The sequence below is a fragment of the Larus michahellis genome, chromosome 12 (assembly GCF_964199755.1).
Source record: "Larus michahellis chromosome 12, bLarMic1.1, whole genome shotgun sequence".
Lineage (NCBI taxonomy): Eukaryota > Metazoa > Chordata > Aves > Charadriiformes > Laridae > Larus > Larus michahellis.
In genome coordinates, this window is record NC_133907.1 from 16481329 (window position 1) to 16505430 (window position 24102).

Below are 24102 nucleotides of genomic sequence, written 5' to 3' on the forward strand. Positions count from 1 at the left end.
GCCGGGAGCGATTGTAACGGGGTTGAGAAAAATGCATGCGGCATGCGTGTGGGATTTGAATGTACGCCACAGGGAGAGGACGGTAGAGCCGGTCCCAGCTTGGACGAAATGCAGCCTTGCCTCTGCTCTGGGCCAGGGCCATCTCCTGCCCGGTCAGTGCTGGGGCAGCCCTCCAGCTCTGGCAGGTAAGTCCCCAACACTGGCTGGAGCTGCCAGGGTGAGTCTGGAGATGGAGTCAGGAAAAAGCTGCAGAATTAAAGACAGCTTTCTCTGACCCAGCCTGGAAACCCTTGTGTGGAGCATCTGACGCTGTGGGGTCACAGCGGGGCCGTGGGCAGGGGTGATCAGACCCGCCGTGGCCGGTGCTTGGCAAGGGAGGCCGTTGGCCAAGCACGCCCTGTGCAGGAGCCCTTGGCAGCTCCAGTTTCCTGTAACAGGGGAGCGCTGGAAACCTAAACGTATCCCCATTCCGCTGAGGTTCTGACGCCCTGGGTGTGACCACAGCCGCCGGGAGCTGGTGCAGATCATAAACACGCTGCGGGGTGTGAGTGAAATGGATTTGGTGGGTCTCCCCCACCTTTTAAAGACCAGTTTGACCTAACCCATGGTGTCTATAAATCTATCCAAAAAACCTCTGAAAACCCCGGGGCAGAGCATCAGGTGTGGTTTGGGGTACATCAGTCACACTGGGCACTTTGCGTGGTGGCCGTCCGCCCAGGGCGGCAGCCCGGCCTCCGCTCCTCGCCCAGGTGGGGCTCGGCACGACACTTGCAGGTCATCATACATGTGGGGCACTCATGGAGGAGTGGGGCAGGGATGGTCTGCTCGTGGGGGCTGGTGCACAAGGAGCGCTCAGAGCTGTTGGCGTCGTGCCCCAGCGCCTGACTCGCTGTGTTTCTTCTGCAGTCGTCAGCCCCAAAAACGGATGCTGTGACCGTCGGCCTGGGGCCGGGCGTGAAGAAGCCTGAAGCAGACGGCTCTGCTCCCCACCAGGTCGGCACCACGGACGCAGCCCAGGTGACACGGTGGCTCTGTCCTCCTGGCCTTGCTCCCTGATGGCTCTGCCAAGCCTCAGTCCAGCAAAACTTGTCCTCAGACAGCAGCACGGGGGGGGCAGGTGGCTGAGTGGGGCAGCTGAGGGCCTCTGCTCCCCCTCGCCTTGCTGGAGTCCCCAAAACATCACAGCAAAGCCCACCCAGAGATATTCTGTGTGAGTCCCCGGCCCCATCTGCCATGCCACTGGGCAGCGCTGGCACATGGGGATGTCTCCAGAGGGTAACGGCCACCATACGTGCTCTACCGCACGTGTCCATGGCGTCGTCACCCTCCCCGGCTTCCTCTGGCAGCAAGGACGGCCACACCGTCCCTGAAAGTGTCACCCCCTCCCTGGCATCTCCAGGCTCACCAGGTTTCCTTTGCCCCGGCAGGTGGAAGGAGGCACCCCGGGCAGGGACGCCACCGCCACTGCTCACGCTGGCACCACAGAGACAGCACTGGCGACCTCAGTAAGCAGGGCTGGCCCCTCGAGAGGTGGGGGAGACCCTGTCCCCTGCAGTCCCTCTGCTCCAGCGAGGGCGACTGGGGCCAGCGGTGCTGGGGGGGACCCTGCCCCACCGGGGGCATCTGCGGAGGGTGACCTGCCGTGTTTGCCCCCGCGTTGCATCCGAGCCAACGCGCCCGTCTGCTCTTCTTTCAGGATCACAGCACCAAGGCTGGGAAAGGAGCTGCTCCCGTGACAGACCTTCGCTCCCTCTCACCGGTGAGGGGGGGATGTGGTGCCAGCAGCAAGGCCATATGGGAGGTCCCTGCGGGGCTGGGGGTGGGCTGGGGTTGGTCCCACAGGGACCTCTTCCGTGTTCCCAGCAGTGGCACCCTTGGCTGGTGTGTTGGTACTGGGAAGAAAAGGAGGATGCTGTGCTGGTTTAACCCTCGCCAGCAACTAAGACCACGCAGCCACTCGCTCACTCTCCCCATGGCAGGATGGGGGACAGAATCGTAAAAGTGAGGAAAAACTCACAGGTTGAGATGAAGGCAGTTTAATAGGTGGAGCAAAAGCTGTTCACGCAAGCAAAGCAAACCAAGGAATCCATTCACCGCTTCCCACGGGCAGGCGGGTGTTCAGCCATCCCCAGGACAGCAGGGCTCCATCGCACGTAACGGTGACTTGGGAAGACAAACGCCATCACTCCAAACATCCCCCCCTTCCGTCTTCTTCCCCCAGCTTTATATACTGAGCGTGACGCCACATGGCGTGGAACATCCCTTTGGGCGGTTGGGGTCAGCTGTCCCGGCCGTGTCCCCTCCCAACTCCTTGTGCCCCCCCACCCCAGCCCATCACTGGTGGGGTGGGGTGAGGAGCAGAATGGCCTTGAGAGCTCAGCAACAACCAAAAACATCAGTGCGTTATCGCCCTATGCCCATCCCAAATCCAAAACATGGCACTACACCAGCTGCTAGCAAGAAAGTTAACTCCATCCCAGCTGGAACCGTGTCAGTGGGGAAGAGCGAAACACAGCCATGAAATCATCTCCCGGCTGCAGAAACCCTTTCCTGCAGCTTTGTGTTTGGCATAGCTCTGGAAACCTCTCCCTGGCCCCCTCGAAAAATCTGTGTCCAGTTGGAAGCGTGGTGCAGTGTCTTTTTTTTCCCTTGACGCTCTCTCCCTTCCCGGGCTTGGCCGAGTAGGTGCATCCCGGTGGGAAGGTCCCAGCTCCCTGGGAGCCAGCACTGGGGACTCCCCTGTGGTGGCCCTGCTGATGCTGCTGCTCTCTGTCCCTCTGTCCTGCAGATCACCAGCGGCTCCGCTGGGAAGGAAGTGCTCACCAGCATATTCAGTGCCACTGCGGAAACCCTCTCCACTTCCACCACTACCCATGTTACCAAGGTAAGAGCAGCTCCAAAGGCGGGAGCCGGGGGGTTCCTGCTGCAGGCCACTGGAATTTGTGGAGGGGTGGGTTTATATCGTGGTTGCTACGGCAGAAAATGCCCCTCTCCTCCTTACGAGCCAAAAAAGTGTATGCTATCCCGTGGGGGATGGTGAGCCAGCACAGCGCCTGGCTCAGCCCTGCTGGCCTCTCCCAGCCAGCCCATGACCCTGGGCAAGGACAGCCAGGCATCAGGTGGCCATCACCCGCGTCCCACCCACGGGGACTGCGAAAACATGCTGTGCCCACCTCTGCTCGGTAGGTTGGGAGAGCAGGGAGATGTTGGGGCGAGAAGGAGGAGCAGCGCGGTGTCACTGACCTTCTGATGCCGACTGCCGGGGTGGAAGGGACTCGGAATTAGGCTGCCAGCAGCGTGCGTGCGAGTCCCTGCCCGCACAGCTGGGGTGAGTGTTCCCAGGTGTACCTACAGCCAGACCCCAGGTCCCCCTGGCCCAAGAAGCCCACAGCACCAGTGCTGGAGCATCTCACCTTGGGTTGGGTTTATTAGAGCTGGAGCAGCACAGGCAAGGGGGAGTGACGGTAGGAAATGGAGGAGATGACGCTGCATCAGAGAAACCTCACCCATGGCCGTTTAGTTCCAAATTAAGTGCACATAAATGAAAGCAGAAGCTCAGGGAGGAACCGGAGCAGGAAGGAGGGGTGCTTGGTACCCGCCACCCGGCCTTTTCCTTTCCTCCTCGCCTGTGGCCAGCTGTGTCTTGCTGGTTCTAACCATGCACCGAGTCGAGGGTAGTGGGAGATGCGCTAACTTGCGGGGGATTTCCTAAGGTGATGCTGGCATTGTCCCTCCTCCCGCGGGCCGAGCTGCATCCACCAGGAGCTGGCCTGTGGGACGGCTGTGGGTGAGTGCTTTCCTTCTTGTTGTGCAGACTGTGAAAGGAGGGTTTTCCGAGACCCGAATAGAGAAGCGCATCATTATCACAGGAGATGAAGACGTGGACCAGGACCAGGTAGGAGCAGGACACCCTGGCTTTGCCCGGCTCTGGCTGCCCCCAGCTGCAGCACCACATGCTTCTGGTTCTGGCTCATACCTGTTTACTCCTTCTTTCCAAAAACTGACCCTGAGACCCCAAACCCACCGGCTCTGTCTGGCACCCACGTGAAGCCCCAGCCCAGCTCCCATCAGCGCCCATTGCAGCGGTGGAGCAGCAGTAGAGATTACATGCCAGCACAGAGCCCAGTGATGGGAATCACCTTTTCATTTTCTTAAAACAAGTTTCCAGTTGCCCTTTCGCTGCTGAAACACTCCAAAGTGACCCAGGTTCTTCCTCCCTTTCCAGCACACTCTCACTACAGGTTGACTCTCTCCAAGTGATGGTGTTTTGCATCTGCCTCTGTGATACAGGAACAAAAAGTGACAAACTGTTATGATGAAATAACAGAGATTGACACGAATCTCTAGGGCCGCAGGGTAGTTTTCCTGTGGCCTAACCCTTTGGGATTTGTTGCTTAAGAAGAAAAATTAAAGAGCTAAAGCATTGAAAATGCTTTGAAGTAATGTTTAGATGTTGTTAGAATTAGGATAATAAATTTAATTACATTATGATTGTAGATTTTTATAGAATCATAGAATGGCTAGAGTTGGAAGGGACCTTAAAGATCATCTAGTTCCCACCAGGAACTGCTGCAGAGAGAATTGCTGCTCTTCCTTTGCTTGGGTTTCAGTTGGGAGCCTGGGACACGGCGCATCTCTACAGAAAATAAACCAGCAAGAGAAAGGCAGTGCATGAGGCATCCCAGTGGCATCCCAATCCCCGATCAGTGGTGGGCTCCAGCCTCTTCTGCCAGGCTACTGTGGGTTCAGCTTTGAACCTCTGCATCCATGTCCTCCTGGAATCCCACTCGGCTCCAGCTGCTTTCTGTCCACTGGTTCTGTCTGGCTGAGGGCGATGTGCCAGGTTGCAGGGAATCATAGAATCATAGAATTGTAGGGCTGGAAGGGACCTCTGGAGATCACCCAGTCCAACCCCCCTGCCAGAGCAGGGTCACCCAGAGCAGGTGGCACAGGAACGCGTCCAGGTGGGTTCTGAACGTCTCCAGAGACGGAGACTCCCCCACCTCTCTGGGCAGCCTGTGCCAGGGCTCTGCCACCCTCACAGCAAAGAAGTTCCTCTTCATGTTTAGGTGGAACTTCCTATGGTCAAGTTTGTGCCCGTTGCCTCTTGTCCTGTCCCCGGGCACCACTGAGAAGAGCCTGGCCCCATCCTCCTGACACCCCCCCTTTCAGTATTTATAAGCGTTGATAAGGTCCCCCCTCAGCCATCTTTTTTCCAGACTGAAGAGACCCAAATCCCTCAGCCTTTCTTCATCAGAGAGGTGTTCCAGTCCCCTCAGCATCTTGGTAGCCCTTTGCTGTCCCCTCTCCAGCAGTTCCCTGTCCCTCTTGAACCAGGGAGCCCAGAACTGGACCCAGCACTCCAGAGGCGGCCTCCCCAGGGCAGAGCAGAGGGGGAGGATGACCTCCCTCCACCTGCTGGCCACGCTCTTCTCGATGCACCCCCAGGATGCCATTGGCCTTCTTGGCCACAAGGGCACATTGCTGGCTCATGGGCATCCTGTTGTTCCCCAGGACTCCCAGGTCTCTTTCCACCGAGCTGCTCTCCAGCAGGTCAGCCCCGACGTGTCCTGGTGCAGGGGGTTATTCCTCCCCAGGTGCAGCACCCTGCACTTGCCCTTGTTGAATTTCATAAGGTTTCTCTCTGCCCAACTCTCCAGCCTGTCCAGGTCTCTCTGGATGGCGACACAGCCTGCCGGTGTGTCAGCCACCCCCCCCCAGCTTTGTGTCATTGGTGAACTTGCTGAGGGTGCACTCTATCCCCTCGTCCAGGTCATTGATGTATATTGATATACTCTTCAGTATATTTACTGAAGAGGACTGGACCCAGTACTGACCCCTGGGGAACACCACTCCTCACTGACCTCCAACTAGACCCTGTGCCCCTAATCACGACCCTCTGAACTCTGTCTTTCATCCAGTTATCTATCCACCTTACTGTCCATTCATCAAGCCCACTCTTCCTAAGCTTCCCTATGAGTGACGAGAAATGCTTTCATCCTTCTGGTTTCTAGGCGTTGGCTTTAGCAATCAAAGAGGCAAAACTACAGCATCCCGACATGCTGGTAACCAAAGCTGTGGTATACAGAGAAACAGAACCTTCTCCAGAGGAAAGGGACAAGAAACCTCAGGTAGGTGGAGAAGTTGCCAGGTGTGATCTATAGCTGCTGTGAAGGGGTGGCTGTAACTGGGCAAGTGTCTCTGATCCCCACCAGCTCCAGGTTGCTGCTCCTCAGCACTAAGAGTGGCACCTCTCGGCCAGTGTGATGGCCACCTGGTTGTGGTTAGAAAGCTAGCACCATGCCACCCAAAGCAATTCTGCAGATGTCACCTTGCTGTCCTGCTCAGCAGAGGGCTCAGAGTCATTGGCATGTTAAGAAGAAAGGACCCGCTTGTCCCCCTGGGTCGGCGAGGGAAAGAGGTGATACCAGTTTTGTGGATGGGCTGAGAAACGTGGCTACAGGTTCTGCAAAGCCAGTCCAAAGGATCAGAGCAGCGTTTGCAAAAGAAAAAAGAGGTTTCTTTAGTCCCCTTCAGATGCCCAGGTTGTCCTTTCATACACACGCAGGTGCGGGCAGCGGCACAACAAGGTTTGCACCTCCCCACAGATGCCCCAAAGACATTTTTCCTGAGGGCAAAGCTGGCTTGAGGAGCCCTGCCCCGCTCTTAGCCCCCCACTCCGACCCCGGTGCTGCCCCCTCAGCCGGGTCGCTGCGGGGCTCGGGCGGTGGCACAGCCCAGCAGAGCCGTGTGTAGGGTAGAGGATCGTGGTGGGATGGAGAGGGGTAGCTTCCGAAGGCAGTTTCACTGCTGGAAAATGCACGAGGCGCTGCGTCAGCAGCCAGGCTGCCCACGCATTTCGAGAGGCCTCTTTGGCAACGGGAGGTTTGTGTTTCTTTATCGTGTGAAGATTTTGATTTGACGGCTTTTACGCTTGGAAAAGCGACCAGCTCCGTTGCAGTTTGGAAGGTCAGAAGAGGCTCTTGCATCTGCCTAACCTTACCTCCTACGGCAGGGTACAAACAAGCGAGCCCAGACTCTTCTGCGGTCACTTAGGGAGCCACCCGGCTTGAACCGAATGGCTTAAAGTAAGGGAGCAGTGACCCACCGTTGTCGCCCCCGTACACCAACATGCAGCAGGAACTGAGAATTCCTGCTAGTCACCAGAAGTCCTGGTAATTAAGTGCCAACTGCGGCCCCAAGCGTTTGCAAATTTACTCTCCAGTGCCCTCGTACAAAGAGGAGCCCTTTTATAGCCAAAGAGATCAGCCCCCCCTCCTCCCGCCCCCGCACCGCCATGACCGGTCGTTTCCATCTGCCTTATACAGGAATCTTGACCAACATGTTCATGGAAGTCGGCATCTGTATTCAAACCCGGAGAACAGCGGAGAAGGAGCCTTCATGCTGGGTTTGTCAGCAAGACATAGACATCCCGGCTGCAATGTTCATGGCGAGAGACAAAAATTTTTAAAAAAGGAATAGCAAATATATTATATATATATATACATACATACATATATATATATATATATAAAAAAAAAAAAACAAAACAGGAAACAAAATGCATCCTTGCACTGCTGCTATATGCTGGAAATGAATGGCAAACAACACCACCAACAAACAAAGCCAAGCCTCTGCAGATAAATTGAAGAATTTACTGGATTGGTGATAAGATAAGATTTAAAACATCGTAATAATAACAATAATATTGTTAACAATACAATAAGCCACCATCTTGCATGTTACATTAAAGGATACACAATCATGAGTTCATTTGTTGCACACTGAATGGAAAGGAAAACTGCTTTGCAACAAAGCAAGAAATAAGCAAACTGAGATAAAAAAAAACCCACAAGCAGAAGCAAAACCATTCCCCACCTCTGGAAAGAAGAGAGAAAAACATTGAATTTGTTACCTTAGAGTTATTTTCTGATTTGCAAGTGTCGTTTCGCCCTTCTCCTCATTTCATGCTGGTTCTTTTGCATCTTTTGGGGTTATGTTAACTCTTCCCCTTCCGTTCCTTGCCTTCTTCTCTGTGCACTTGTCCAACCTCTTGTTCTCTGAAGGTATTTAAGAATGGGTTTCATTTCAGACAAAGCAAATGATATGTATATGGTTTCTCATTTATAAAAAAGCAGCCTGTAGGGGTTTCACATGGATGTGCATTTAAGTTATGTATATTATTATATATAACGAGGGGGGAGGGAGGGAACAATACTGAAATAATTCAACAGTGCTGGTAAATATGATGGCGACATTTTTAAATTATTAACTCTTTGATTGACTGTGGTTGGTGTATTTGGAGACTCTTAGATCATTCGTGGGACTCTCGGTCCTGCAAGAAGAGAACGGGGAAGGTTTCAGCCGCTGCTGTTCCGCGGAGTGGGGGGGGAAGGGGAGAGGGCGAGAGACGGGAGATGTCCCCGCGGGCTGATCTGCAGGGGATGGTGGTTGGATTTGGAGGGGCAGTGGTGACTTGGAGGGGCAGGGAAGGAGTTTGAGGCTGTGGCTCTGGCAGCTGTAGGCAGGATGGTCTCCCCGGCCCCCACCCAGAGCCACAGGAGCCAGCTGGGAGCAAGGTGGCAGCCGCAGGACTGCGTTCATTGCTCCTCTCCGGCCCACTGAGCCGTGCCGGTGGTTGGGGTGGTTTTGCTTTGTTTCTGGATCCCAGTAATGAAGTTACTTGAGCTTTTGTAGTAGGGTCGAAGGCGGAGGGGTTGTTTCTGCCCTGCCTCCCCCGCTGCCTGGGGTGTGATGGCAAGGGCTGCCCGAGGCGCTGCGGGCTGGTGACAGCGGTGGCAAGGTGATGGCAGTCCTTCCCCTGACCTTCCTTGGGGGCGGGCAGCGGAGAGGCCGTGCTGTCTCCATCACTGCAGAGCGTCCCCAGCATCCCAGGCTGGATGAGAGCCCAGGTCCTCTGCGTAAGAAGGCGCGTGTCGAGGAGATGTCAGTGGAGCTGCCTTCCCCCAGCTCATCCCAGCTCGGCCTTTAGCCACAGGCTTCTTCTCCGGCTGCCTTTGGAAGGGGATCATGGGCCAAGCCCAGGGCCTCGTACACTGTGAACCAGGCAGTTAGGGTAGACTTGGAACCAAAATCAGAAAGGAAAGGAAATAAACGGGTTTCCTTCTCGGAATCGTCTCTAGCTCCTGCGGAAACAGAAGGGCCCACGATTCTGCACCATTTTGCCTTTAGTCTCCCACCCCTCACACAGACCGTGCCCAGCAATAGGTGCGTTTTGCCAGGTCCTGCAGTGGCTCGGAGGAGGACAGGGAGCAGGAGAGCCTGCACCGCGGGGATGTTGTGGCCAGACCCCGCTTGCCGCCTCTTCTGTCCCAGGAGAGACCCTGATCCCTGGCAGCCGCGGTTCACCAGATGCCTGCTAGTATGTCCCCGTGAAGTCTGTTCTCCTTCTGGCAGAGAGGTTTCTGCTCCAGGCAGGAGCACAGGCTGCTTGGGAAGCGGACGGAGCTGCTGGCTGGCCCCAGCGCTGCCAGGTCCCAAGGGTCTCCCCAGCTTCCACCCGAGCGCCTTCAGCTACCTTTAGAGACCAGATTCCCAACCAAAAAAGAGTTAAGGCGGTTGCAAAGAGGCTCCTTTTCTCTCTTTTCTTTTTTCAATACACCCAAACCAGCTGTGATCAGCAGTGGCACTTTCGGAGGGAGAGGCGGGCTGGTGGGGGAACTTGTGGTGCTGGTGTTCATCGGCACACTGCGCGTTCCGTACCCAGAGGAGCCCACCTGGCTCCGGCACCTTTACAACCCACCAGAGGCTACTGTGAAACTAGCTACTTGCTTTTGACATTGTGTACAGGTAGGAAATCGAAGGTTACCGTTAAAATTAGTGGCCTTACACAGTTAGACTTGATGTGCGCTTGGACTGAAACGAGTTACGTTTGGAGTGAGCAGATCCAGTCCCTGGCTTCCGCAGTGTGTTTAATGGGTGGCAGTGTTTTAGAAACTTAAAATAAATTTAAAAAAAAAAAAAAAAAAGAAAAGAAAAGAAAAAAGAAAAGAAAAAAGCTCACTGCTTCTTCGCCTGGCAGGGTGTGGGCTTCTGCTGCTCAGCAACAACCGATGCCGCCGCGGGCTCAGCTCCCCCAGCCTGCCCATCACCGTGCTGCGTTTCAGATAGCTGATCACTGCGTGGTTCCTTCCAGGGGCCTTTCTGTTGAAAGGGGTGGGAGACACGAGTGCCTGTTTTTACCTGATCCCACAAATTCATTCCAAACCTGGCCTGCGATTGCATGAGTAATAACAGTAACAATAATAATAATATTTATTTTTATTTTAGAAGCACCTTACCAACCAACTGCAACGCTCTGTTGTTCCTTCACTAACTCTCCTTCCCTTGTTCTCCCTCTCCCCCCTTCGGTCATACTCCTTTTCAGTGCTCGGTGGTGTATGCGTGTGTGCTCACTGTTCTTGTATTCAATAAAAGTGAAATAAATGTGTTTGATGCTAAATCAGCCTGGGGCCTCAGTGGACTCTTTCCTGCCAAGAGGGTGGAGAAGTGAAGGGGGGACCTTGCAACCGGGGTCTCGCACACGGAAATACTTCACAACCCACAACGAAACTTGGCCCTGTCTAAAGCGAAGATGCCACCAGGTTGGGTACTGCGGTGGTGGAGCTGGGAGCAGCGGTGTGTGGCAGCTGCTGACCATCGTACACAGGCGTGGGGCGGTGAAGGAGGTTGTGAGGATGCTCAAAAGGCAGAGAGAGGAGGCATCAGCTGCCCCTGAGGAGCCTGACTCTGTCATCCGGGGAGGGAGGACGTGGTGCTGTGAGGGCATTGAGAAGGACATGGACCTGTTGGAGCGGGGCCAGAGGAGGCCACGGAGATGCTGGGAGGGCTGGAGCCCCTCTGCTGTGAGGACAGGCTGAGAGAGCTGGGGGGGTTCAGCCCGGAGAAGAGAAGGCTCCAGGGAGACCTTAGAGCCCCTTCCAGTCCCTAAAGGGGCCCCAGGAGAGATGGGGAGGGACTCTGGAGCAGGGAGGGGAGCCATGGGACGAGGGGGAACGGTTTTAAACTGAAAGAGGGAGATTTAGATGAGGTATCAGGAAGAAATTCTGTGCTGTGAGGGTGGTGAGCCCCTGGCCCAGGTTGCCCAGAGAAGCTGTGGCTGCCCCATCCCTGGAGGGGTTCAAGGCCAGGTTGGACGGGGCTTGGAGCAACCTGGGCTGGTGGGAGGTGTCCCAGCCCATGGCAGAGGGCTGGCACTGGATGGTCTTTAAGGTCCCTTCCAACCCAAACCATTCTGTCAGTCTATGATCCGTCCCGCTGTGGGGTCTCCATGTCTCTGTCCCGCCGTGGGGCTCTGGGTCCATCTGTCCCATCGCAGGGCTCTTCTCCCTCTGTCCTGCTGCAGGGCCCTCAGTGCCGGGCTGGGAGGACTGGGGTGCCCGGGGGAATGGCTGCCAGCTGGGGGGCTGGGGCTGGGGGAGTGAGACCGCCTTTGGGGGACGTTGGGACAGAGCGGAGCAGCCATGGATGGTCCTGGGAAGGCAAAGGGGAATAACGTCCGCCTCTGGAGTCCCGGGAGCAGCGGGAGGATGGGGGCGGAACGACGGTGCCCGGAACCGCGGTGCCGCCCGGGCGCTTTTCGGGAAGGACCGGGAGGGCGCAGCGGTTCCGGGCGCTGAGGAGCGGGCCCGGGGCGCCGGCCGCGGCCTGCCCTGCCCCGCCATGGCGGCCCCGCGGCTGGAGCCCGAGCTGGCCCGGCAGCTCTTCTTCGAGGGCGCCGCCGTGGTGGTGCTGGGCGTCCCCGAGGGCACCGAGTTCGGCATCGACTACAGCACCTGGGCCGTGGGGCCCCGGTTCCGCGGCGTCAAGATGATCCCGCCGGGCCTCCACTTCCTACACTGCAGCGCGGGGCGGGCGGGCGGCGGCCGGGAGACTGGCCCCCGCACCGGCTGCTTCCTCAGCCTGCAGCGGCGGGAGGTGCGGGTGCTGCGGTGGGACCCCGCCGGCGAGGCGGTGGGGCTGGCGGCCGCGGGGGAGGCCGAGGCCTTCCGGGAGAACCTGCAGGAGATGGACCCCTTCCTCGGGCCCTACCCCTACGAGACACTGAAGAAGTGGGTCTCCCTCACCAGCTTCATCAGCGAAGCTGCCGTGAAGAAGCTGCAGCCGGAGAGCGGGTGGATCTGCGCCTTCTCGGAGGTGCTGCCGGTGGTGGCCGGGCGGCACACCCAGGACCGGGCGGAGCAGCACCTGCCCCGCTTCGACGCCGAGTGCCGGAGCTACGCCGAAGGCATGGCGCGGCTGCCCCAGATGAAGCCGAGAGCCGGCACTGAGATCCGGTTCACGGAGCTGCCGAAGCAGATGTACCCCGACGGTGCTACGCCGGAGGAGATCACCAGGCACAGCATGGACCTCAGCTACGCGCTGGAGAAGGTGATTAGCCAGCGGTACGCCAGCCAGCCTCTGGATCTGCTCGGTGAGTACCACCTATCACTGGGTAGAGTCTTGGAGTGCTTTCATAGAGTCATAGAATAGTTTGCGTTGGAAGGGACCTTTAAAAGCCATCTAGGCCAACCCCCTGCCGTGAGTGGGAACAACTTCAACTAGAGCAGGTTGCTCAGAGCCCCATCCGACCTGACCTGGAATCTTCCCAGGGATGGGGTATCCCTCACCTCTCCGGGCAACCTGGGCCAGTGTCTCACTGCTCTCATTGTAAAGAATTTTTTCCTTCCGTCTAGTCTGAATGTCCCCTCGTTCAGTTTAAAACCATTCCCCCTTGTCCTATCACTCCACTCCCTGATCCAGAGTCCCTCCCCAGCTCTCCTGGAACCCCTTTAGGGACTGGAGGGGGCTCTGAGGTCTCCCCCAGAGCCTTCTCTTCTCCAGGCTGTACAACCCCAACTCTCTCAGCCTGTCCCCATAGGAGAGGGGCTCCAGCCCTCTGATTATTTTTGTTGCCCTCCTCTGGACCCGCTTCTGCTTTGGAAGAGTAAAGTAATTTCTCTGTAAAGTGAGAGCCCTGGGATGAAACCTGCACCTGTTGTGTGGGCCCTGTTCCCTGGTGCCCTGAGGCATCTCTCGTAATGACAAGACAGAAGTTTGTGGGGTTTTTAGCAGTTACAGGGCCTGTTCCAGTTGCGCTGGCGCGAGGACATTGTGCTCAGTGTCCCAAGCTGCCAGCCTGCCACGTTTGCCCCTTTCACTCCTGGGTGCTGTGTTTGGTGCCCAGGTTGCCTCAAATTAAGCCAAAAGCAGCAATTGCCGGTGGCCATGAGCTGCACCTCATGCAAAGGGGGCCTGTCATCTGGCACCAGCCTGGCACTCTGCCTGTGAAGTGAACCTCCGAGGACGGAGCTGACGGAATCCTGGAAGAATTGAATGGGGCTGAGCAGACAATTTTCAGGTTCTTGTTCCCATGTCAGTGGTATGGGGTCTCCCAGCAGGCAGTTTCCGAGGTAGTAGCCGGTCCCCTCCCTCGCTGGAGCAGCAGCAGCTCTGTTGCGTGCTGCTGGCGACTCTCCGTGGCAGCGTTCAGGGTTTGCCAGCCCTCCTGCAGGAGACACCCACAGCGAGGACTGCGGCTCCCGCTCACAGCGCCTTAATTACTTGCCAACCTTTTTTGGCAACTTGTGATATGAATAAGTATCAAATCTGTAGAGGTCCTGAAGTGTGGTTTTGTTCCATGGTAGGATGGAGGGCGGGCTCGGGAATCCAGCTGAGCTGGAGCCTCAAGGCTGCTGAGGTTTGGAATAAGACTTTGTTTTTACCATCTTCCATTTTTCTCTATATTAACATTATACAATTTAATCTTTGTCGAAGACAACTCTAGGATATACAATGAATGAATTACCTTAGGAAATGGTGATGCCATTGTTCTGATGCTGATCGTAGCTGATGCTAAGCATCCAGTGAGATGAACCCTGGCTCTTAATTCAACGAGATAAAAACATCCGTTAATGTACTGCTCACTTCTCCCAGTGTTCCCACAGCCCTCGCGTTCAAGGGCAGTAGCATTTGCACTCCTGTGTGGCTCTGGAAACCCGGGCACAGGCGGAGTGAATGCTTGCAGAATAACAGCAATGTGTGACTTCTTATTTGAGTGTCATTTTGAGAATACGGATGACCCTGGAAGTCCTTAGGTGGCTGTGTACTCCAATTGCCCGTAAAGTCACTCTCCAAAGATGATAAGTGGACCTGCCCGATTGTGCTTTGCCTTTTCTCCAGCTGAAGAGCAGAACATTAGGAAATAGTCAGTGTTTGGAGTATTGATTGCTATTAGCGGAATCTCTGGAAGGGCAGAATGCGTGTGCAAAAGGCAAACCCAGAGTTTTATGCAATCATTTATGGGGCTTTTGAAAGGACACGTACCTTGGATGTGTTTTTAGTCTTATGTGTGTTTTGTTTTGTTTTGTTTTCCTTTGCTGAATATGCACAGCTGAGTTGCAGTTTGCTTTCGTCTGCTTCCTGATCGGGAATGTATATGATGCATTTGAGCACTGGAAAAGACTCTTGAACATCCTGTGCCGATCTGAAGATGCCATAGGGAAGTATCAAGACCTTTACATCAATCTCATTTCTGTGCTGTATCACCAGCTTGGTGAAATCCCAGCTGATTTTTTTGTAGACATTATTTCTCAGGACAACTTTTTAACCAGCACCTTACAGGTACGTTTGCGGCTCTCTCTTGAAAAATGAGAGTGAGGAGAGGGCACGCGGGGCATCAGAGCAAATTCAGGGCGAAGCTACAAAAGCAATTAAGCTGCTGTTGAGCTGCGTGGGAGATACTGAGCCTATCTAAGCCCGCGCATATTTTCTTTTCCTTTTTCCCTGTGTTATTGACAAAGAAATGCCATTTCCTTGTTATCTCAGAGTTTGAGCATCTCAAGCTATGCCTAGAAGCGTCTAATGCAGTATAAAATTGAGTTAAGCTGCATGCAGAGAGGCCAGCAAAGGAAAGGCTAATGAAGATGGCTGCAACAGAGGCTGGGGACTGTGGTTTTTTTATGGTGTTTTCCTTGGAAATAGTGCTTAAAGTAGCCTGCTACATTGCCATGCTCACGTCTGATGTGAGTGGACTGTGCTAGCATACTTTTTCTAAAAAATTTTTAAGGCCTTTGGTTACATGAAGCTGATGAGCTGTTAGAGAGGCTGAGCAAATGCAAGATGATGTTTGTTTGTTTATTTTTTTCCCAAATGCCATTCATTCTTTTTCTTTTTTTTTTTTTTTTTTCTAAATAAAAACCCTAAAACTTTGGCATAAAAGGCTGCTGATGCTGATTTTTGGTCATCTTGAATGCTATGCTTAGTATGCAGAGAAGTTGCCGTGAAACCTTATCGAGCTTCGGGCATCGATAGTATTTAAGAAGCTTTTCCATTCCTGTTAGCCTTAAGCAAAGCTGAAGATTTTCTGTAGTCAAGTCCTTATCCAGAGGGGATTTATGGTTAGTCCCAAATGCGGAAACCACTGCTTCTGCTGAGACGAGCATCGGTAAATCTGCAATTCGGGACTAGTAAAACCAGTTACTCCCACTGCTTGTAACCACGCTAACAGCTCAGCAAACAGGCTAATGAAAACTTGGTTTGGAAAAAAAAAGAAAAAAGAAAAGCCAAAACCAGATACACTGTTGAAGCTCAGCAATGGCAACTTAATCCCAGCAGAAACAGTCGTAAGTTATGTTGCAGGTGCTTGATGCAAAGCCCTAGCGCCTTCGCCTTTCTCCGGGAGTGGCTGCGTTTCTCTACTTGTGACTCCAAGTTCATGCTCTAGATTTGGGGAGAGGGGAGGTGTTTGTTTTTAATTTGCTGGGTAAAATGTTACAGGAGGCATTTGCTTTAATCGAGTGACTTTCTTCGCTTTTTTGGAATTTGGATTCGTAGAAGTCTCAATTTTTTAAAATGGTTATTTTATTTTCATTGGTGGGTTTTTTCCATCCCATTACGGGACTGGAAAACCCAGCTCTATTTGCAGCAAACTCACGGATCGACATTTTGCACTTGTCCGTTTACAACCGTACAAAGAATGTGTCAGCCAGCCATTCTCTCCATCCGGTGGGAGTTTTGGAAGCACCCTCTCTTGCTGGCTGTCTTTCCTTTTTGGATACCTGGGTCTTGTCCGCCCTTGGATTTCATCAGTCTGTGTTTTCTACTGAAGCGGTGGAAGCTGATGCCTTTAGGTGGCTGCGCGGGCTGCAGGATCACTGCTGAGCCCTAGCAGGAGTCCCTGCATTCCTAGGAACAAAGAAGAAATTTGCCTTATTGCTGAACTGAGCCTCTCCTTGCTGAAAGTTCTCTGTTTCTCTGTTCCCGTGGGATTTCCATGCTGAAATAATGCCAGGGAACCTCTGGGACTTGCCTCACCCAGTCGCTTTATGTACACAGCCATCAGAATTAACAACCTTAACTGGGTGTAGGCAGGTGGATCGGAAAAAGTGCAAAACGGTGTGCGTGTGGGGGTGTATTATCTGTGCGTTAGCTTTTGCTCAGCTTTTGAATACAGCAACTTTATTTTTGGAGTTTGATCTAAGGCAAGAAGAGTACACCATAACCTCCACCCCATATGCAGCCGTAACAATGTTTAAAGAAAAAAAAAATATTGATGAAATAACTAATTTCACGTGCAATTCATTGAGGAGAAGTGGGAAGTGTAATCTTTTAAATTTTTTTTTTTTTTTTTTTAATAGCAGCCTCGCTGGGTAAGGGAGTTCTGTTACGAAGAGGCAGTTTCCTGGTAGAACGAACAAGGAAAAGGCAAATTTTCCTTGGCAAAGCAGCAAACTTTGCTGCTCGTTGTCAGTGTTTTATCCAGCTGTCAGTAGATCTCTCCCAAATAAGAGCCTGCTTGTTTCCCAGGGGGCTTTGCCTTCACTGCCATTAAGCAATGATTTTTTTTTTTTTTTTCTGTTTGGCTTTGAAATACAAGTTTCTTCCTATGGAGATGAGTTCCGGATCATGAGTTGAGACGAGGAGCAGAAGCAGGCTGGTGAGAGTTGGGCTCTGAGGCTAAATGCCCTGTTTAATTGCACACAGGTGCTTTAACTCTCAAAGTGCTAACAGAAGCTGTGAATTTGTGAAAAGTTAATAGATTTGTGTTTGTCTGGATGACGGAGGGGAGCCAGCCTTAGAGGTTAGTCCAGATACCAGTGCCCTGTAGCCAAGGGAATGGTTGTGCTGGAGATAACTGGACTTTTTCCGGAGAGCTCCTATTCTTCTCTTACCTTCATGGTCACTTTATTAAAATAGTTTTCGCTGCGTCCCAAGGTGTTGGTGATACTGTATTACAAAAGTACTTTGGGGGTTCTCCTGGTCCATCCAACCATGAAAAAGACAGGTGTAATTACCTGTTGGCCTTTTTGAAACATGCTGTAAAGTTGGCTATGTGGCAAATGAAAACAGATAGTCCTCTCTTTTTTTTTTTTTTTTTTTATTATTTTTTCTTTTTTCCCCCCCTTTCTGCTCAGACATTTTTCTTTGCTCACACTTCGGAGTATTTCAGAATTCCGTAGCAGGTCTTTAATTACATGTGTACTCCTTCAAACAAAGTTGTTACCTTAATACAAATATTTCTAAGGCTGAGTCAGTGGAGCGGAGGCGGGATGTCTGTCCTGGCGGGGGGATGAGAGGAGATGTGTAGGCTTTGTTTAGGTAGCCCCAAAGCTGGAGTGGTTTCCAGGGTGGCAGGTCCCTTACCAATGGCCTGCCCTGAACCTTTTCCTCCTACGCCCTGTTAATGACATCTTTGTAGGAAAGGGAGGCACAGCTTGTGCCGTGGCTCAGTTCTTACTGACCTCTACTCTGTTCTTTTAGGTGTTTTTTTCCTGCACGTGCAGCGCTGCTGTTGACGGGACCCTAAGGAAAAAAGCTGAAAAATTCAAGGCTCACCTAACGAAGAAATTTAAATGGGACTTTGAGGCGGAGCCTGACGACTGCGCTCCTGTAGTGGTAGAACTTCCTGAGGGCGTGCAGATGGGCTAAGCAAAATGGCCGCTTCGGAACAAACAGCTTTTTAAAATAACTTTTTCTCCACATTTTCTCCAGCCTTGCAAGCTTCCTAGAAGCTGACTCTAATTTCTACTCTAGAAGCAGATGTGGAAAACCCAGGAGGATTCCTAACTTCGCGAGGAGACCAGAATTAATGGAAGAGTTTGAGTATTGTCACACAGCTACTTCGGACACCTTGTTTTTTACCCTCGCTCTTTGGCAACATCTCCTCATTCTGTACTCGGCTGACCTCTAGATCCCTGGTCCCTTCTGTCCTCCTGGGCTAGAGGTGACACGCTGTTTGGAGAGCGTCTGTGGTTCACCCTTGAAGCCTTTGCTGCTCCGATTTGGTACCTCCTGAGCAAGGAGCGTAAGCTCACACGACTGGTCGTTGCAGCTTTTGACAGCCTGAACTCGGGCTGCGAACTGAGTTCTGCTCTTCCCAGGCTTGCGTTACAGGGACGTAACCACAACTCTTTCGAACCTGTGGTGGACGTTTGTGCTGCTTACCGTGATTTATTGCCATGGTCTGTTGTGGAGAAGGACACACAGCAAAACTCCTCCCATTTCATACCCCCCATACTGAGGTATCTTATTCCTCCCACTCTGTTAAAGCCTTTTGTATTTACTCTCTGTTTAGCCTGATGTAAAATAAAGTTAACAGTTTGCTAACAAGAAATAGAGTTACGGGACAGTAGTTATCCAGGTCTTGAAGAAGACAGCCAGCACGAGACTTCCACGTGAACTGGGTCCTCTGTTTTGTTATAATTGGAAATCCTACATATTTTCACTGGTGACAGCCTCTTCCCATGGCCCAGCCCCCATTTCCCACAGGTGGGCTGTGAGAAAGCTGGTGGTGCTTGTTCCGAGCTGCACGGGTTCTTGGTCCTACCACGTATTTGTTCCTTTCTTGGCCGTAAGACTCCTTCAGAAATTTGTCTGTGTGCATGTCTAACACGGTAACGCTCTTTTGTTGGTCTTTTATGGTTCAAAATAAAACTCGGGAGCGCCTTGCCTGTGAATAGTCTTTTAGCTATTTAGCCACAGCTTGTGGTCCAGTGACACTGCCCTCTATTTCTCATCGGGGATGTCCGGTGTCCCCCAGAAGTAACGTCACAGTGGTATCCGTGACATCCAAGGACGGCTCCCAGTAGAATGGTACGTGGCGTGGCACAAAGCACAGCGTGTTCTGGGAGGAAGGTGTGTGAGGAGGGGTTTCCAGGTAATCGGGAGCTTACCACGGGAATCAGCTGTCAGAAGCCCTCGCCTGCTGCTCGGTGCTGTTTCCTCAAGGGCTCTGCACTTCATTACTCTGGTGTCTTGGTCTGTTCGTTTTAAACGCTCTCTGTGTTGACCACAGGCCCTCAGGGGAGCTTACTCCGATTTGGCAAGTTGTTCTTAAATCTTTCTTTCCGGGCTTTCTCGTCCTTAACGCCCTTGAGATGTTTTGTGCAGTGCTTTGACTGTGCTCTCCTCTTGTTTTCTCGCTCTTTGTTTCTACCCGCAGGCAGGGCGCTGTCTTTGCAGTTGCCAACTGGACAAATCATTTGTAATGGCTGGTCCCGGCTTCGATGAAAAGATGCTGTTGCCGTTTGTTGGCTCGTTGCCCCAACCCCCCGCCCGGTTCTGTTGCTTTGGAGCAGAACGCCGGTCGCTGATGTAAGTAGTGAGTAGCGAAGGCAACGTGGAGCCTGGGGACCTGCCCGTCTGGAAGGGAGAGGGGACCAGCGCTCCGTGGCCGCAGAGCAGGCGGCATCAGTGCGCCATGGGCCGTCCTGGCAGCGTTCCCGCTTGTTTGATGGATAGGTTAATTTGAGCGCGTCTTTGTTAAACCTCCAAAACAACTGAAAATTAACTTCCAAAGTGTGGAAGAGTCAGGTTCCCAGAATGAACTACGCTTCTAGCAGCTGAGAAAAGAGAATGTCGTTGTACTTCCATTGTGCTTTTTTTTTTTGTTTGTTGTTTGTTTCTTTTTGCGAGGTTGTAACAGGGAGCGGTAATATCTCTTATTAGACCCACAAAATAGGGGGGGAAGAAACAGGCCTTTGGGGACGCAGTCCCTTTGTTAGACGTGGAACAGAAGCAGCCAACTTTCAGCTAAATACTGGCCGAGGTGTTCAGAATTCAGCTCCGTTATGAGACTCAGTTGCACGCTTTGAGGCTAAAGGGAAGCTGGCACGTATGAAGCAACATGTTAGATGTTTGCAAGGCGGGGCTTATCAATTTTTTGGGGGAAAAGAGCGTTGTTATTTCCATCGAAGTCAGCAGGAAGGACGGTATAGAAGGAGAGTGGTAACGTAACAGAAAGAATATTTTCTTGCCCTTATATAGCCTGAGGCCCGCTATGGCCGTGATAACACTCCCCCTTCTTCCAGCTAAGACGAATACAGTGATCTGAAAGCAGAAGAGAGATGGCGTGCGCGTAAATATGCGTTACTGCAAGCGAACGAAGTGTAACGTGTGATGTGTTTGCAACACTGATTCAGCAATGAATTCGGGTCGGGAGAAGCAGCTTTGGGTGCGTTGTGAAGTGGCACTGAAGCATGAGGTACGTTGGCCTCCTGCTCACGTGGAGAGTTGTCCGGCTGCCAGAGTTGCGCGAGTGAGGCGCGCTGGCGCCGCTCCTGTCCTGTGACGCGCTTTCGCTGCAGGTTGTGTTGGAGCACGAGCCCTGGGTGAGGCTGATGGCTTGGGGATCGGCGCTGGCATGAGCTGACCAGTGGCTACCCCCAAAAATGCGCAGCACGCTGCATTTACAATGCGTAGCCCGGTGTGAGTGTATCCAATCCTGAGAGCTGCTATTCCTTTTTTTTTTTCTTTTCCCCCACTTTCCCCGTAGGCTCAGTAACATCAGCCAAACCAGAGCTTTGGGACTCAGTGATATTTATCCCGTATGGAGCCTCCACGTTGTCCTGCACCACACCAAAAGAGAGTTGCTTCTTGTTTCATCAACCCTGCGGATTCAAAGATGCGGCATGTGGTGCCTGAGGCTGCAGAGAGCTGCCTGCCTGTGCCAGTGTTGTAGTACTTTCCTTTTTTTTTTTAATTGGGAAGAGAAACGGCCCGTCTCGTTCGTGCAGCTTCCTTGGTGATTTCCACCACCCCCTCCCCAGCTGCCACAAAAGCAGACAGACCACTGTGGGCTTTGTTCAGGTGGATTGCTGCCACTGACTTCTCCGTGTCACTGATGAACATCCACCGTGTAGATTTGCCGTTCAAATTGGCTTTGTGTAGCAGCTGTCTCGGCAATCCTTTACCTCCTGTGACAGCAAAGCCGGAACAGCACCGAGTTCGTATGGTGTTAGGTGCTACCCAGACACGTGGAGGTCCTTGTCCCCCAGCTCTTGGCCTCCGAGTGCAAACTAAAGACGAAAGGCGGTAGGTGGGGAAGGTGGAGAAAGTGATCAGCGACTGTGTCAGGCCTTATCTCTCTGAGAGCAAACCGTTTCTGCGCAATATGCTGTTAATTTTCAGAGAGTTCGGTTAGTTAGAAGAGGCTTAGCTAAAAAGTAAAATTACTGAACGGAAAATTGGTCCTGTTTTACCTCAAACCAGGATACTGTGGTTTGTTAATGCTGTGGTCTTCAATCTGAAGTGAGCTCAGGGTTAGTCACTATTTCAACCAGCAACTCTTGGTGCCTTCACTTTTACTGCTTCACGGTAAGTTGAATTTTTGGTTATTTGTTCAATTTTCTTACGGTAACCCTAGCCTTTCTGTGGGCGTCTTGTTTCAGTTCAGGTCTTTTTCTATTTTTATTAGGCTTTTTTAGCGTGTCTTCGTATTGCACACTTCTTTTTCTAATCCAGAAATAACAAGTGATGGACATTCATTTGCCATTTGTGCCTCTGACAACTAACGGGAGTGAGAGATTTTCCAGGGTCTCTGAGACATACACCACCTTTGTTTGGAGCAGTGTTTATTTCTGCTACTGCTTTGGCGGCTGGACGTAGACTGTGGCAGCTGCCGCACGTGGAGTGGCTGGCGCTGAGCTCCTGGAACACGGAAAAAGATGAAGTGGAACATCTTGATCCCTTTCTCTGAAAAAGGAAATAATCTTCCCCTGACATTGCTGTTCGTTGTCCAACGGAGCTACGACAGTGCCTTGTTCTGCAGCCCTGTTACTATAAAAGGCATGTGCTGTGAAGGGTCATCCCTCCCGGTTGCGCTCAGCTATTTCCCAGCTGTTTCTGACCCCCCCTCCCAGCCTCTGCCCCTCCTGGGGGGTGCTGGGCAGCCCAGGGCTGGGGATGGAGCCTGTCCCAGGGAGACAAGTGGTGCACAGACCACAGAGCGGAGCCGGGGAGGATGCTCCGTTAAAGCATGGGCTGTGCTGGAGCCTGTAATTAATGCGCGGGAGGCATCGACTCTGCAGGGGCCTCATTAAGAGAGAGTAAATGAGCTGCAAGGCGGCCTTACTACAAATAAACAAACTCCAAATGGGTTAATCAATAGGAGGAAAAATCCATATACAGCGACCGTCGGATGCTTTGGATGCGTTGGTGCGACTCGCTGCTCCGCCTGCCTCGCTGGGGCTGTGTCAGCGCGTTCGGGGGGCTGCGGGTTGTCATGGGGGGCTGCGGGTTGTCCCGGGGAAGGAGCCGCTCTCAGGGTGCAGCAGAAATGGGTCGCGCAGCCGCAGGCGGGCCAGCGAGGTGCCAGCTCCGCGCCATGCCCACTTCCAGCAGAGTTGAGCTCCTGCTCCAGCGGCTCTTGTCCGCCTCAGCTTGAGGGGCTCCGTGGATTTGAAACAAAAAGGCTGCGCCAGGTCTCAGCTTTGGGCAGGCAAGAAGTGAGAGGGAGGAGGAAACGGCGAGGGGATTGACTTATCCCGTGCAGCCATGGCAAGGGCTGTGTCCGTGGCCCGGCTGGTGGGAACCCCCACGTCTCGCCCGGGATCACACGGGACGCTCAGCTGAAGTGCAGAGGAGTTTCCCAGACTTCGCATCCCTGAAGACGGAACACTTGAATGTTTTTTTTCCCCCCCCACGGCCTCTGCAAGGGAGTCTGCAGCTCAGTCGCTCCCTTCAGATGCCGTGCGAGGCGGGTAAGAGAGAGGTGCCAGCACCCGGCAGCGCTCCTGCACTGTCCCTTTGCGATTTACTTAACCGTCTCTTTGCCTGTAAAAAATCCCATCTCCTCCCGCCATCGTCATTAACAGGTTCAGGTAATCAGCTGGTATTTGTAAAGGGAGAGTGGTGCAAAAGGCGGGCGTTGAGCGGTGGGGGGGAGCCGAGGGACAGGGAGCAGCGGGGACAGGGGCTCTGGGCTGCGCTGGCCCCCGGAGCTGCTCAAAGCCCCCGGGCTGGGCTGGAGCTCAGGGGCCAGTGTTTGCCTGGGGCACGTGCACGACTTGCCAGAAGGGGAGTGAGTTTTATCCTGTGCTGCAGGTTTTAGCACTGGTTTGGGTTGTTGTTTTTTTTTTTTTTTTTTTTTTTTTTCCCCCCCAAAGGCAGGTTTAGCCGCATTTGATATATTTCTGAAGAAGTTGATTTTATTTTTTTTTTTTAAAAGCAAAAATCCCTTCTCCTCCCCGGCTCTGGTCACTGTCTGAATTCCTTGGGATAAGAGGGCAATGTAAAGGTGATTACTGTGATTTTTATACATTACAGTAAATTTAAACCCTAATAGAGATGGCAAGTTTCAAGTTTAAAAGTATTTATAGAAAAAAACTAAAAAGAAGGACGAAAAGGTCATTGTTTTATATTCAAAAAATCCCTGATTTCTGCCTCAGCTGGGGAGCAGCTGTGAGGAAGAGCAGGTGGCATCCAGGAAGGCTTAACCCGGGCTCTGTGGTTTGGAAACGAGGGACATCGAGGATGTTGTTCTTGGAAAAAGCTGGGTTTGGAAAAGACATTCCCTCTGCGGGCTGAAGTAGGCGCGGGTTTGTGCTTGCTTGGGAGGTATCGGCTGTTGCATGAAACAAGAGCTGTTGCTTTTGATTAGACAGAATTTGGGGTTCTTCTTGCACTTGAGCAAGCAAAGAGGTGGCCTTGTCTGTTAGGAAAGGATCTCTTATTTTTTTTTTTCTCCTTTTTTTTTTTTTTTTTTTTAAATATATGAAGCATGTTTGTTTAAACAATGGCAGTTGCTGTTGATTGTTTTTCAGGAGCCTGTGTTGAGTACCCCAAGCCAACTCCATGGCTGGAAGGTCAGCAGTGGCACGAGTT

At 52.7% G+C, this 24102-nt stretch overlaps 2 protein-coding genes across 42 annotated transcripts in view; both read left to right on the plus strand.

The window, feature by feature from the left end:
- Positions 1 to 7483, plus strand: part of EPB41L1 (erythrocyte membrane protein band 4.1 like 1) — a 67919-nt gene extending 60436 nt beyond the window's left edge. For 15 of the 41 annotated variants that reach the window (XM_074605615.1, XM_074605612.1, XM_074605622.1 and 12 more), the window contains 7 exons: positions 907 to 1017; positions 1428 to 1505; positions 1697 to 1759; positions 2789 to 2884; positions 3815 to 3895; positions 6015 to 6131; positions 7329 to 7472. In XM_074605615.1, the coding sequence (XP_074461716.1) occupies positions 907 to 1017; positions 1428 to 1505; positions 1697 to 1759; positions 2789 to 2884; positions 3815 to 3895; positions 6015 to 6131; positions 7329 to 7337 (555 nt within the window). In that variant the 3' untranslated portion in view covers positions 7338 to 7472. Of the gene's footprint in view, positions 1 to 906; positions 1018 to 1427; positions 1506 to 1696; positions 1760 to 2788; positions 2885 to 3814; positions 3896 to 6014; positions 6132 to 7328 lie in introns of all 41 variants that reach the window. The other 26 variants (XM_074605618.1, XM_074605623.1, XM_074605630.1 and 23 more) reach the window with 4 other exon arrangements.
- A 4124-nt stretch (positions 7484 to 11607) lies between these two features.
- AAR2 (AAR2 splicing factor) lies at positions 11608 to 18956 on the plus strand. The gene is made up of 3 exons (XM_074605058.1): positions 11608 to 12433; positions 14393 to 14622; positions 17761 to 18956. The coding sequence occupies exons 1-3, from the start codon at positions 11683 to 11685 to the stop codon at positions 17926 to 17928; spliced, it is 1149 nt and encodes a 382-aa protein (XP_074461159.1). The 5' UTR covers positions 11608 to 11682; the 3' UTR covers positions 17929 to 18956.
- Positions 18957 to 24102: the final 5146 nt, after the last annotated feature.